The sequence below is a fragment of the Coregonus clupeaformis genome, unplaced genomic scaffold, assembly GCF_020615455.1.
Source record: "Coregonus clupeaformis isolate EN_2021a unplaced genomic scaffold, ASM2061545v1 scaf0901, whole genome shotgun sequence".
NCBI classification, from domain to species: domain Eukaryota; kingdom Metazoa; phylum Chordata; class Actinopteri; order Salmoniformes; family Salmonidae; genus Coregonus; species Coregonus clupeaformis.
In genome coordinates this window covers 46837-61600 of record NW_025534355.1, presented here as the reverse complement: position 1 = coordinate 61600, position 14764 = coordinate 46837, and the positions used below count along the sequence as shown (strand labels likewise).

Here is a 14764-nt window from a genome sequence, read left to right as displayed (position 1 = left end):
CTTTTAACCAGGACCAATAGGGCACTATATATAGGGTAGTACACTACTTTTAACCAGGACCAATAGGGCACTATATATAGGGTAGTACACTACTTTTAACCAGGACCAATAGGGCACTATATATAGGGTAGTACACTACTTTTAACCAGGACCAATAGGGCACTATATATAGGGTAGTACACTACTTTTAACCAGGACCAATAGGGCACTATATAGTATGTGGTGGATGTATTGGACGTCTCTCTGATCTGTAAAGCTGATCATCTATCTAGCCATGCGTCCCAAATGGCCCCCTATTCTACAGTGCACTACTTATTAACCAGGGTTATGGGCCCTGGTCTAATGGTAGTGCACTATTTAGGGAATAGGGTGCCATTTGGGACGTACACACTGGGGGTTGGCGAGCGATAGATGGAGGCTGACAAAAGATGACGTGACACCACGTTTCAGAAGTAAATAAATTCGGTAATGGAGCCGGTGGACCGCAGCTTAATTTAGCAGCGTTATAACTGTGTTATTCGGTAATGGAGCCGGTGGACGGCAGCTTAATTTAGCAGCGTTATAACTGTGTTATTCTGTAATGGAGCCGGTGGACGTCAGCTTAATTTAGCAGCGTTATAACTGTGTTATTCTGTAATGGAGCCGGTGGACGGCAGCTTAATTTAGCAGCGTTATAACTGTGTTATTCTGTAATGGAGCCGGTGGACGGCAGCTTAATTTAGCAGCGTTATAACTGTGTTATTCTGTAATGGAGCCGGTGGACGGCAGCTTAATTTAGCAGCGTTATAACTGTGTTATTCTGTAATGGAGCCGGTGGACCGCAGCTTAATTTAGCAGGCGTTATAACTGTGCTATTCTGTAATGGAGCCGGCGGACGGCAGCTTAATTTAGCAGCGTTATAACTGTGTTATTCTGTAATGGAGCCGGTGGACCGCAGCTTAATTTAGCAGGCGTTATAACTGTGTTATTCTGTAATGGAGCCGGTGGACGGCAGCTTAATTTAGCAGCGTTATAACTGTGTTATTCTGTAATGGAGCCGGTGGACGGCAGCTTAATTTAGCAGGCGTTATAACTGTGTTATTCTGTAATGGAGCCGGTGGACGGCAGCTTAATTTAGCAGCGTTATAACTGTGTTATTCGGTAATGGAGCCGGTGGACGGCAGCTTAATTTAGCAGCCGTTATAACTGTGTTATTCTGTAATGGAGCCGGTGGACGGCAGCTTAATTTAGCAGGCGTTATAACTGTGTTATTCTGTAATGGAGCCGGCGGACGGCAGCTTAATTTAGCAGCGTTATAACTGTGTTATTCGGTAATGGAGCCGGTGGACGGCAGCTTAATTTAGCAGCGTTATAACTGTGTTAGTCGGTAATGGAGCCGGTGGACGGCAGCTTAATTTAGCAGCCGTTATAACTGTGTTATTCTGTAATGGAGCCGGTGGACGGCAGCTTAATTTAGCAGCGTTATAACTGTGTTATTCGGTAATGGAGCCGGTGGACGGCAGCTTAATTTAGCAGCCGTTATAACTGTGTTATTCTGTAATGGAGCCGGTGGACGGCAGCTTAATTTAGCAGCGTTATAACTGTGTTATTCTGTAATGGAGCCGGTGGACGTCAGCTTAATTTAGCAGCGTTATAACTGTGTTATTCGGTAATGGAGCCGGTGGACGGCAGCTTAATTTAGCAGCGTTATAACTGTGTTATTCTGTAATGGAGCCGGTGGACCGCAGCTTAATTTAGCAGGCGTTATAACTGTGCTATTCTGTAATGGAGCCGGCGGACGGCAGCTTAATTTAGCAGCGTTATAACTGTGTTATTCTGTAATGGAGCCGGTGGACCGCAGCTTAATTTAGCAGGCGTTATAACTGTGTTATTCTGTAATGGAGCCGGTGGACGGCAGCTTAATTTAGCAGCGTTATAACTGTGTTATTCTGTAATGGAGCCGGTGGACGGCAGCTTAATTTAGCAGGCGTTATAACTGTGTTATTCTGTAATGGAGCCGGCGGACGGCAGCTTAATTTAGCAGCGTTATAACTGTGTTATTCGGTAATGGAGCCGGCGGACGGCATCTTCTTTTGACCGAAACAACTGAGGACGATGGCTTACATCAATCGACCTTGCTTAGTGTAGAAAAATGCCACCAGCAACATTAACAAGGAAGTCAACAAAAGGAGTAACAGGAAGAGCATGAAGTGGGAGGAGTCTTTATGTTGCTGTTCCACCCTGTGGACATAACAGGCTCTGATAGATCCACAGTATTCACATCCCAACAATCCCACCATGCACCTCACTTCCTGTTCACCCACCTGGACATAACAGGCTCTGATAGATCCACAGTATTCACATCCCAACAACCCCACCATGCACCTCACTTCCTGTTCACCCACCTGGACATTGAGGGGGGCGGCGGGTTTTCATTGACACAAGCGTTTCTCCGTTGGGAGAATGCTTTTTTAGTCCACGACTAGTCGCAATCTGTGTCCAGGAAACCAGACCAAAGGTCCCAAACCTGAAGCTATAAAGCAGATCATTCTTCCGTAGGACCAAGCCCCTAACAGTCTCCGTCTGCTTCCAGTGGAAGCTAAGCTTTGATACGGTGCAGTAGGCCTACGTTATTGATAGCAGAGATTACACAGCGGGTTACAGTGAGCAGGATATGCTTAGAGACAGAAGTGAAGTCATATTTCCTACATCAGTGTATTGTTGTTAACTAAGAGACAGAAGTGAAGTCATATTTCCTACATCAGTGTATTGTTGTTAACTAAGAGACAGAAGTGAAGTCATATTTCCTACATCAGTGTATTGTTGTTAACTAAGAGACAGAAGTGAAGTCATATTTCCTACATCAGTGTATTGTTGTTAACTAAGAGACAGAAGTGAAGTCATATTTCCTACATCAGTGTATTGTTGTTAACTAAGAGACAGAAGTGAAGTCATATTTCCTACATCAGTGTATTGTTGTTAACTAAGAAGCTCTCCTCTTACAGCAGCAAGTCACCTCAGTAGGTCATTCACTCAGAAAGTAGAAAAACTCAATCAGACGCATATTTTAAAGGTGTACGTTCTAAAACCTCCTTAAAAAGCCAGCCCTTACTATACTTACAGTAAGCATGACGTCTGCCAGTCAGTCAGTCAGTCAGCCAATCAGGCAGTCTGCCAGTCAGCAGTCAGTCAGCCAATCAGGCAGTCTGCCAGTCAGCAGTCAGTCAGCCAATCAGGCAGTCTGCCAGTCAGCAGTCAGTCAGCCAATCAGGCAGTCTGCCAGTCAGCAGTCAGTCAGCCAATCAGGCAGTCTGCCAGTCAGCAGTCAGTCAGCCAATCAGTCAGTCAGTCAGTCAGTCAGTCAGTCAGTCAGTCAGGCAGTCAGTCAGTCAGTCAGGCAGTCTGCCAGTCAGCAGTCAGTCAGCCAATCAGGCAGTCTGCCAGTCAGCAGTCAGTCAGCCAATCAGTCAGTCAGTCAGTCAGTCAGTCAGTCAGTCAGGCAGTCAGTCAGTCAGCCAATCAGTCAGTCAGTCAGTCAGTCAGTCAGTCAGTCAGTCAGGCAGTCAGTCAGTCAGTCAGTCAGTCAGGCAGTCAGTCAGTCAGTCAGTCAGTCAGTCAGTCAGGCAGTCAGTCAGTCAGTCAGGCAGTCAGTCAGTCAGTCAGTCAGTCAGGCAGTCAGTCAGTCAGTCAGTCAGTCAGTCAGTCAGGCAGTCAGTCAGTCAGTCAGGCGGCAGTCAGTCAGTCAGTCAGTCAGTCAGTCAGTCAGTCAGTCAGTCAGTCAGTCAGTCAGGCAGTCAGTCAGTCAGTCAGTCAGTCATGTAGATAAAGTATGTAAAGATGTGATAACAGGGAATCAGACTAAGTGACAGACAGGGAGGCTACCTGGTAAGGAAGGGCATACGCTTTAGAGATCGGCCTTGCCTTCTTCGCTCCTCTCTACTCTCTCCGCAGCGCTCTCCTCTCCTCTCTCCTCTGTCTCTCACTCCTCTCTGCTCTCTCCGCAGCGCTCTCCTCTCCTCTCTCCTCTGTCTCTCACTCCTCTCTGCTCTCTCTGGAGTGTTCTCCTCTCCTCTCCTCTCTCCTCTGTCTCTCACTCCTCTCTACTCTCTCCGCAGCACTCTCCTCTCCTCTCTCCTCTGTCTCTCACTCCTCTCTGCTCTCTCTGAAGTGTTCTCCTCTCCTCTCCTCTCTCCTCTGTCTCTCACTCCTCTCTGCTCTCTCTGAATTGTTCTCCTCTCCTCTCTTCATCAGCACAACTCAGAAGATATTGCAACAAACTTTCCCCTCAGGTGAAACATTGTCATAGTCCATTAATCTTTTCAAACTTGGCCCCAGTCGGTTCGCTCCCGATCCTTAGGAGGGAAGGAGGGAGGGAGGAGGAGGGAGAGAGCGAGAGCGAGAGCGAGAGCGAGAGCGAGAGCGAGAGCGAGAGCGAGAGCGGGAGCGAGGGAGGGAGGAGGGAGGGAGGGAGGAGGGAGGAGGGAGGGAGGGAGGGAGGGAGGGAGGGAGGGAGGGAGGGAGGGAGGGAGGGAGGAGGGAGGGAGGAGGGAAGGAGAGAGAGCGAGAGCGAGAGCGGGAGGGAGGGAGGGAGGGAGGGAGGGAGGGAGGGAGGGAGGGAGGAGGGAGGGAGGGAGGGAGGGAGGGAGGGAGGGAGGGAGGGAGGGAGGGAGGGAGGGAGGGAGGGAGGGAGGGAGGGAGGGAGGGAGGGAGGGAGGGAAGGAGGGAGGGAGGAAGGAGGGAGCACTCCCTTACAGTACCTCCTCTAATCCTATCTTATTAATGTACCAAATGAATACGGTGCTATTTGGGACGCAGCCCTCCTGTCTCTCCTCTCTCTCTGCCCCAAGGCACAGGGAATGACAATGGTGTATAACCACAGGGTATGGGTCTGGAGGCTCCTACAGTCCAGTCCAGTCCAGTCCTGTTGGTATGTAACATCCACTCATTACAGCCAGATGACATGAGGAGAGTTGCGTCCCAAACGGCCACCCTACTTCCTTCAAAATGCACTACTTTTAACCAAAGACACTCTGGTCAAAAGTAGCGCACTATACAGCGAATAGGGTGACATTTGGGACTCTGTGTGGACCCAGGATGCTCCTCTCCCCTCCAACCTCCCTGTTCCTGTTGCAACTCAGAGTTTCTTTCCACAGTACAGAACAGAACAGTGGACCACTCCTATGCATGGACACAGCCTGTCACTTCTAGTCCTATAATAGCATCCATGGACACAGCCTGTGATCGTGTGATGATGAGACGTTTCTAGTATTTGCACTGCTTGGAAACCAATGGGAGGTGATGACAAACTGGCAACACCAAGTAGTCAGGGATAGTAGTGTCCCACAGAGAGAGCGAGAGAGAGAGAGAGAGAGAGAGAGAGAGAGAGAGAGAGAGAGAGAGAAGACAGAGAGAGAGAGAGAGAGAGAGAGAGAGGCGAGAGAGAGAGAGAGAGAGAGAGAGGCGAGAGAGAGAGAGAGAGAGAGAGAGAGAGAGAGAGAGAGAGAAGAGGCGTAGAGAGAGAGAGAGACAGAGAGAGAGAGAGAGAGAGAGAGAACGAGAGAGAGAGAGAGAGAGAGAGAGAGAGAGACAGAAAGGCATGTGATTTCCTGTGAATTGATTACATAATGGATATTCTGTGGGTTTAAGGTTGTTCGATATTAATATTCTGTGGGTTTAAGGTTGTTCGATATTAATATTCTGTGGGTTTAAGGTTGTTCGATATTAATATTCTGTGGGTTTAAGGTTGACTTACACTACAGTGAATATATATCCACGTGTTTAGTATGTACACAGTATGTCACCCGTGTTGGGATTTGACCCCATGACCTTGGCATCACTCTACCCAACGAGCCACGCAGGACCACCAACCTCACTACACGTTGCCAGTCAGCTGACAGTGATATGAGAGCTGTTGGATTCCTGTTGGATTGGACTCAATGGCTTGGATTCACAAGCATCTCAGCGTAGGGGTGCTGATATGGGATCAGGTCCCCCCCCACCAGCCCATACAAATATGATCTAAAAGGCAATGCGATCCTTTGCTTCACTCTGTTAATACGGGCCAATGGCTGTAGAGTTTAGTAAAGGTGAGTGCCAGTGCAGATGAGAACCCTGCGGAGTCAACGTCTGTGTGTGAGAACCAGATGTGCAGTTTAACCATTCAAATGAAAATGTTTCATGCACTACTTTATTGACTAACTTAAAACCCCGCTATCGCAAACACCATTTTAAAAAAATCCTCCAGAACAGGAGTCAAATATAGCAGGGGGTTGAGTCCCAAATGGCACCCTATTCCCTATGTAGTGCACTACTTTTCACCATTTACATTTTTAAAAAAACATTTTAGTAATTTAGCAGACGCTCTTATCCAGAGCGACATACAGGAGAATTAGGGTTAAGTGCCTTGCTTAAGGGCAAATCAACAGATTTTTTTTCACCTAGTCGGCTCGGGGATTAGAACCAGCGACCTTTCGGTTACTGGCACAACGCTCTTACCCACTAAGCTACCTGCCGCCCTGCCCCAGGGCCCATGTGGTACTACACTATGTAGGGAATAGGGTAGTATTTAGGACACACACAGGGTATACATCACAGAGATCAACCAAGGGGGCCTCGAACACCCTTCACCCCTCGTCTCCCCTTAAAAATACATTTTTAAAAAAACAAGCTGGTACAAAGCGAAAGACAGTGATTATATAACGATGACCCCCAGTGTTCACCTCCTCCTCCCAAAGTGTGCTCTTGTTCACTTCCCTTCAATGATTTGAAAGGAGATGACTGGTATCGGAAATATGGTGGCAACTCCCACTAACCCACTACGACACCAATACAATGCTTTTAGATTTGTGGGAAGTAGTGAACCACACTTCAGGAGAAAGGAGATATTTTTGGGACAAACCACACATTTTGGGAACGTTGCCTTGGTTTCCTAGATGATGCTTGTGTAATGATGTTGGCGACCCCATCCCCATGGAACCAGGACAGTGTTGTCCTGTTCTCTAATGGTTGTGTAATGATGTTGCCGACCCCATCCCTCTGGAACCAGGACAGTGTTGTCCTGTTCTCTAATGGTTGTGTAATGATGTTAGCTGACCCCATCCTCCTGGAACCAGGACAGTGTTGTCCTGTTCTCTAATGGTTGTGTAATGATGTTGCTGACCCCATCCCCATGGAACCAGGACAGTGTTGTCCTGTTCTCTAATGGTTGTGTAATGATGTTAGCTGACCCCATCCTCCTGGAACCAGGACAGTGTTGTCCTGTTCTCTAATGGCTGTGTAATGATGTTAGCTGACCCCATCCTCCTGGAACCAGGACAGTGTTGTCCTGTTCTCTAATGGTTGTGTAATGATGTTAGCTGACCCCATCCTCCTGGAACCAGGACAGTGTTGTCCTGTTCTCTAATGGCTGTGTAATGATGTTGCCGACCCCATCCTCCTGGAACCAGGACAGTGTTGTCCTGTTCTCTAATGGCTGTGTAATGATGTTGCCGACCCCATCCTCCTGGAACCAGGACAGTGTTGTCCTGTTCTCTAATGGCTGTGTAATGATGTTGCTGACCCCATCCCCATGGAACCAGGACAGTGTTGTCCTGTTCTCTAATGGCTGTGTAATGATGTTGCTGACCCCATCCACATGGAACCAGGACAGTGTTGTCCTGTTCTCTAATGGTTGTGTAATGATGTTGCCGACCCCATCCACCTGGAACCAGGACAGTGTTGTCCTGTTCTCTAATGGTTGAGTTATGATGTTGCTGACCCCATCCCCTGGAACCAGGACAGTGTTGTCCTGTTCTCTACTGGCTGTGTAATGATGTTGCTGACCCCATCCTCCTGCTGTGATCACTAACTAGATAGTCTGTTGTCGTGATTCCACTGCACCATTTAGTAAGGAGAGGAGGGAGCGTTCCAAACTGCATCCTATTCTCTATATAGTGCACTATTTTTTTAATCAGAGCCCCATAGGGCTGAGACGCACCCGGCCCCCCTGAGCAGCATCCTGAGACGTCCAGTGAGATCAGTCACGTTTGCATACCGTCTGTGTTTATCCATTATCTGGGGTCAGAGGTTATTGCAGGCTACTGTAGATACTGTGGCCACATACACACAGAATACACAGTGCATAGCCAGGACACAACGGACCACACCACACTGTCGGGAGCTTCTCCGCGTCATTTATTAGAACATATCGATCACAATGAATCTTACATTGAATTGTGGCTACCCCCTCCCCACCACCACCACCCCTCCCCTCCTATGCCCCCCCCACCCCGCCCCACCCTCCCCCATCTCCCCCTCCACCACCCTCCCCTCCTATGCCCCCCCCACCCACCCCACCATCCCCCATCTCCCCCCTCCACCACCCCTCCCCTCCTATGCCCCCCCACCCCACCCCACCCCACCATCCCCCATCTCCCCCTCCACCACCCCTCCCTCCCTATGCCCCCCCCACCCCACCCTCCCCCATCTCCCCCTCCACCACCCCTCCCTCCTATGCCCCCACCCTACCCCACCCTCCCCCATCTCCCCCTCCACCACCCCTCCCCTCCATGCCCCCCCCACCCCGCCCCCCACCCTCCCCCCCATCTCCCCCTCCACCACCCCTCCCTCCTATGCCCCCCCCACCCACCCCACCATCCCCCATCTCCCCCTCCACCACCCCTCCTCCTATGCCCCCCCCACCCACCCCACCATCCCCCCATCTCCCCCTCCACCACCCCCTCCCTCCTATGCCCCCCCCACCCCACCCCACCCCACCATCCCCCATCTCCCCCTCCACCACCCCTCCCTCCTATGCCCCCCCCACCCACCCCACCATCCCCCATCTCCCCCTCCACCACCCCTCCCTCCTATGCCCCCCACCCCACCCCACCCCACCATCCCCCATCTCCCCCTCCACCACCCCCTCCCTCCTATGCCCCCCCCACCCCCCCCACCCTCCCCCATCTCCCCCTCCACCACCCCCTCCACTATAGAGCTTTAGAAGACTGAACACCAGCAGACCAGACCTGAATGCTTCTTTTGTTTGCCATCAGCTTTCTGTTACACCCTCTGAGGCATCGACCCAGAGATGTGATGCATCAACAGGAGTCACACTGTCCCCCCCCATCCCCCCCCCATCCCTCCTTCCCCTCCTCCATCCCCCCCCCATCCCTCCATCTACCTCCTGTACACGCGCTCTCTCTCTCTTCCGGATAGCTCTTATCAGTGATTCGTCTTCCATTATCAATCTGCCTGTGCATTTAGCCACGTTGTTAGGCATGAGTATTTCACTGAGGTTCAGAGAGGAGAGAGCCACAAACAGCTATCATTACCATCAACCCTACCACCCGTACCACTACTATTTGGAATAACATGTCTCTCTCTCTCTCTCTCTCTCTCTCTCTCTCTCTCTCTCTCTCTCTCTCTCTCTCTCTCTCTCTCTCTCTCTCTCTCTCTCTCCTTCCTTCCTTCCTTCCTTCCTTCTCCCAAAGCATTAGATATGAGTATTTCACTGAGGAGAGGAGAGAGCCACAAACACAGGCTGCTCTCCATCTCTCTCCTTCTCCTCCTCCCAATGCATTAGGGGTACTACTGCAGGTTGGCTCAGTGCCAGGGAATGCCAAGCAGAGCAACAGTGCCCTCTTCAGGTGATGTACCTCCCCCCTTTCATCTATCACCACACCTCCTTCCCCCTCTCTCTCTCTCTCTCTCTCTCTCTCTCTCTCTCTCTCTCTCTCTCTCTCTCTCTGTCTCTCTCTCTCTCTCTCTCTCTCTCTCTCTCTCTCTCTCTCTGTCTGTCTCTCTGTCTCTCTCTCTCTCTCTCTCTCTCTATCTCTCTCTCTGTCTCTCTCTCTCTCTCTCTCTCTCTCTCCCTCCATGTAGCTCCTCCCCTTCCCTACTACACCAGGAAGAGCATGTTGTGTTGGGGGGGTTTATTAGCAGGACAAATTAATAATGCTTTGATAAAAACACATCATGGATTAGGTTGGAATCTGAGTCCTCATTATTGAATAATCCTTTTTCAATTGGATGTGTATCAGGTTCCGTAATGGCCGCACGCACACACACACACACACACACATGCACACGCACACACACACACACACAGTTAGCTGGCTAGGATAGGACAGTGATTCACCGTAGAGAGAGGAGGAGAATATGGTCGGTTTAAGCTCTGATGATTGGGTTGTTTCCTCTACTGATATTACTCAACAATTAAGTATCAATTATTAGTTTAGTATATTATAATAATAGTAGTTTATTACTACTACGGTTCTAACTCTCACTTCAAGTAGCAAGCAGGTCGAGGGTACTGTGTGTCGTTGTAGTAATATTATACACACACATATAGAGATCTACAAATAACGTCTACGCACACATTTCATATAGAACGTCATGAGGGGAAAGGGGAATGTCAACGTATTTTTTTTTTTTTAGACACAAGATAAATGATATAGTGATGATTGTCAGAAGCTGGAAGCATCGTGTTGTCTAGGAGACTCAGTAAAGATAACACAAGAGTGGTTTCACTATTGGAGGTTGTGGTACAAGATTGTTTCCATAATATAATCAAAATGGTGAGCTGGTGAGCTGAGTAGACAGGCGAGAAAAAAATGTTTCTTTCACAAAAAATGTTTTCGAAAGGCATTATTTTGTATCTTTGCACCATAATCAATATCAACCATCTAGGCTGCACCCCAAATGGCACACTGTCCCCTTTATAGTGCACTACGCCCCTATGGACCTTGGTCAAACGTAGTGCACTACAAAGGGGGCCAAAAGGGGCCATTTGACGCGCGGCCACCATTTATCTCATTCAACCTCTGAGACCCCATTAAAGGTCACGTGTCTGTGGAATCTGACCAGGCTTTAGGCGGTTGTCCGCCATTGGAACACGTTTGATTGAAATATCCTTTTAAATAACTTTTAAAAAACAGGGGAACATAATAAACAGCAAGAGTCTGTAGGTAGGAGATTCAAAGGGGGGAAATGCTCCATGTGATTTTGTTTCAGTCCATAGCTAACCACATGTCATACGTGAATTCATGAAATTCATCCTCAAGTTTTTTTTGTTTTTTTTGGGGTTTTTAAAAGGTACAGTGGGAATTATAGTGGGACTTATAGTGGAGGTACTTCCCCCCCCTTTCTTTCTCACTGGTGTTTACGTGTATACGTTAAGACCACGTCAGCTATAGTGTGTACAATATATAGTAGGATCTCAACACTGTTGGACCGGGCAGTTATAAGCAGTACTTATAGACCAGTAAAAGTTATCTTTTACCTGTCTGGATGGGTGTATGGGTCCCTTAGTCTTGAATCCTCCCTGGGAACTGCACTCCGAGGCACTGAAGTGGTCTGAGCTAGTGGAGGATCTCTTGGAGAGAGTATCACAGCCCCCTACGAAGGTGTTGTCCAGCGGGAGCTCCTGAATCACGTGGTGCTTCTTCGCGGAGACCGGCGTGTCTGCTTTGAGGTGGAACGCGGACTGCGGAGAAGCGGACTTGTAGTGCCGGGCCAGGTCCGGACTGGAGGGCTTGAAGGTGGTGGTGGGAGGAGCAGCGTTCCAGTCAAAGTGGCCCATGCCCTGCTCCTCTAGCTCGGCGGGCAGGCTGATGGTGCCGTTGATGGGCTCGTGAGCCTGGTCGTCGTCCGGCTTGTTCTCCTCGATGGTGACAAAGTTCAGGAGGGAGCTTTTGGGCGACTTTCTTTTCTTACGCTTCTTCTTCTTGTTCTGCTTGTTCTCCTGGTTGGGAGACATCCACTCGGCGCCCTGCTTCTTTCTCTGGGCCGCCTTAAACCGCGAGGTGTGGCGGCAGCGCACCAGGACCGTCACGAAGATCACCACAATCACCACCATCGCCCCGGCTACGATGGCGATCATGATGGTAAGATAGTCTCCGCTCTGGTAGGTCTCACTGCTCTCCCCGATGTTCCTGTCCAGGGGGGTCTCCATGGTGCGGCGGATGAGGTCGTAGATAAACGTGGCATTGCCGACCGTGTCGTTCACGTAGAGGAACACCAGCACTAGGGTGTGCAGGGACTTGGGGTAGCCCAGGTCGCTAATGTTCACGACCAGCCGGTGGAGGCCGATGTCGGAGATAGCAGGCTTCTCCTCCAGGGTGATATTTCCTGTCACAGGGTCGATCCGAACAGACCTTTGTTGTTGCCGCTCACGATGGTGTACTTGAGCTCTGCGTTCATCCCCGTGTCACCGTCCACAGCGAAGACCTCAGCCACCACTGACCCAGGGATGGACGAGAGCGGGACCAGTTTGAAGGAGGTGTTGGAGGGGGGGTAGATGACGATGGGGATGTTGTCGTTTACGTCGATGACATTGATGGTCACCTTGGCGGCCGAGGAACTTGGCGGCCGCCCGCTATCCACCGCCCGAACGTCAAAGGTGTAGGAGCTCTGATGTTCCCGGTCGAAGGACACGTTGGACTTTATAACTCCAGAGTACGGGTCCAGGATAAAGTTCTCGTTGTCGCTGAGTATTGACAGCGTGACGGCTGCATTTTCCCCGGCGTCTGAGTCTGTGACGGTTATCACCCCCACCGTGCTGTACTTGGGCAGGTTCTCTGACACAAAGAACTGGAAGTGGTTGTGGGTGAACTTGGGGCTGTTGTCGTTCTCGTCGAGTACTGTCACGATGACTGCCGCCTGGCTCTGGAGCGGAGGAGTCCCGTTGTCCCGAGCCGTTACCGTGAAGAGGAACCGATCTTGGTCCTCACGATCGAACACCCGGGAGGCCGTGAGGACACCGGTTTACGGTCCAGGTCGAAGAACGAGGCGTTAGGGCCCAGCTGGTAGACGATCTCCGCGTTTTTTCCGCTGTCCTCATCGGTGGCGCTGAGCATCGTGAGGAAGAGATCACGTTTGTTGTTCTCCATGACGGCCAGCTCGATGACGGGCTGGCTGAAGATCGGCGGGTTGTCATTTTCGTCCTCCAGCCTCACCCTCACCAACGCTGTCTGGTTCAAGCTCGGCTTGCCCGAGTCAGAGGCTATGATTTTGAAGTTGTACTCTTTGGTCCCCTCGAAGTCGAGCAGCGCCGATGTCTCCAGTAGGTACTGGTTGTCGTACACCGCTTTGAGGTGAAAGGGGACGTCCTTCTCAATGAAACAGATGACTTTGCCATTGACATCCGTGTCCTTGTCCGACACAGTGATCAGAGCTATCTTGGTGTTGATTGGGTCTTTCTCTGAGAGGAACACAGTGCCGTTGATGGGACTGATGATATATCTCAGATCAATGTTCGGTGGATTGTCGTTCACGTCGGTCACGTTTATAGTTATGGTAGCTCTGGCAGGGCTGGAGCTGCCGTCGCTCGCTAACACAGATAACTTGTGTACGGCGGTCTCCTCTCTGTCGAGGGGCCGCTGTACGGTTATAAGGCCAGTGGTGCCGTTCAAAGCAAACAGTCTCTTGGTAGCTGGGGACACCTGCGTCCCCAACATGAATTTGATTTCTGCATTCGCCCCGACGTCTGCGTCCGTAGCCTGTAGCCGAACCACGGACGTCCCTATAGGCGAGTTCTCCGGTATGTGGACCTCGATCTGGCTCTCCTTGAACACCGGTTTGTTATCGTTAACGTCCGTGACGGTGACTTGGAGGATGGCGGTGCTGGATTTCTGCGGCGCGCCGCCGTCCTCCACCTTGACCTTCATGACGTACGTGTCCTTCTGCTCCCTGTCCAGGTTCTGCTGAACGATGAGCTGCGGCCACTTCTCCCCTTCCGGCGTCTCCACGATGTCCAACCCGAAGGCGCTTTGCCCGTTCACCAGCTGGTACCTGTGGACGCTGTTGGGGCCGGTGTCGGGGTCGGTGGCGGAAGGGATGGCGAAACGGCTGTTGATCAGCGTGTTCTCCGGGATGGAGATGTTGATGACGGGAGACGGGAACATGGGAGCGTTGTCGTTGGTGTCCTTGACCACGATCTTAATCTTGATCAGTCTGAAGTAGTCGTTGGGTAAAATCACCACCTCGATCTCGAAGGAGCACTCGCTCTCCTCGAACGAGGGGCCGGGACAGAGCCTCTCCCTGTCAATGCGGTTAGAGGTTGTAAATATCTCTCCCGTGCTGCTCTGCACCCTGAGCAGAGGGTTGTCCCCAGCTTTAGAAACCAGCCTGTAGACCAGGTTAGCGCTGGCTCCGGTAGCGGCGTTCGTATGGGAGATGTTCAGGTCCTTTGGTATGTTTCCAATGAGAACGTTCTCCTGCAGCTCCTCTCTGATGGGGTAGATCAGCTCCTGGGCTATAGAAGGGTCTATCCAAAAGCAGGCAACAAGCGCGGCCAACAGGTAACAGTCTGTTAGATCCATGGTAACAACGGTTCCTGTAGTTACGGTGTTCAAACCCTGCCTTCTGGAATTCAAAACGCTTCTTCTTCTTCCAATGCAATGTTGAATGTCAAAGTGAGGGATTGGTGAATTATTGCATTTGAAGAAGGGTAGTTTCCACACACGGACAACCCTATGAATAGATAACAGTTGCATTAGAATTATTTCAGTAAAAGCCACAGATCAGGGGTGCTCACACTTTTGGGCTTGGTGCTTAGATAGATTGCACGAAATCAAACTTAAATATCCACCACAATATCACTCCAAAAAATTATCCTATATTTTATCAGAATACTACTGCAAATGTGGTAATGTGCTACAAAATAAAACAATGGCAACCTATTCTCACACACATGGGATCGCGGTGTCCTTGATTAATGAATTAAAAGTAACCTAATTTCAAAGTATGTAATTGTTCTAAACTACCATTACCCCTCTCCTTTCCTCTTTGGCTCCTCGACACTTAT

General features: G+C 50.3%; 1 protein-coding gene across 1 annotated transcript in view; it reads right to left on the bottom strand.

The window, feature by feature from the left end:
- The window catches only part of LOC123485938 (protocadherin-9-like), a 110269-nt gene extending 95852 nt beyond the window's left edge, over positions 1-14417 (bottom strand). Inside the window, 3 exon segments of the mRNA XM_045217057.1 lie at positions 11240-12105; positions 12108-12725; positions 12728-14417. Of these exon segments, the coding sequence (XP_045072992.1) occupies positions 11240-12105; positions 12108-12725; positions 12728-14279 (3036 nt within the window). The 5' untranslated portion in view covers positions 14280-14417.
- Positions 14418-14764: the final 347 nt, after the last annotated feature.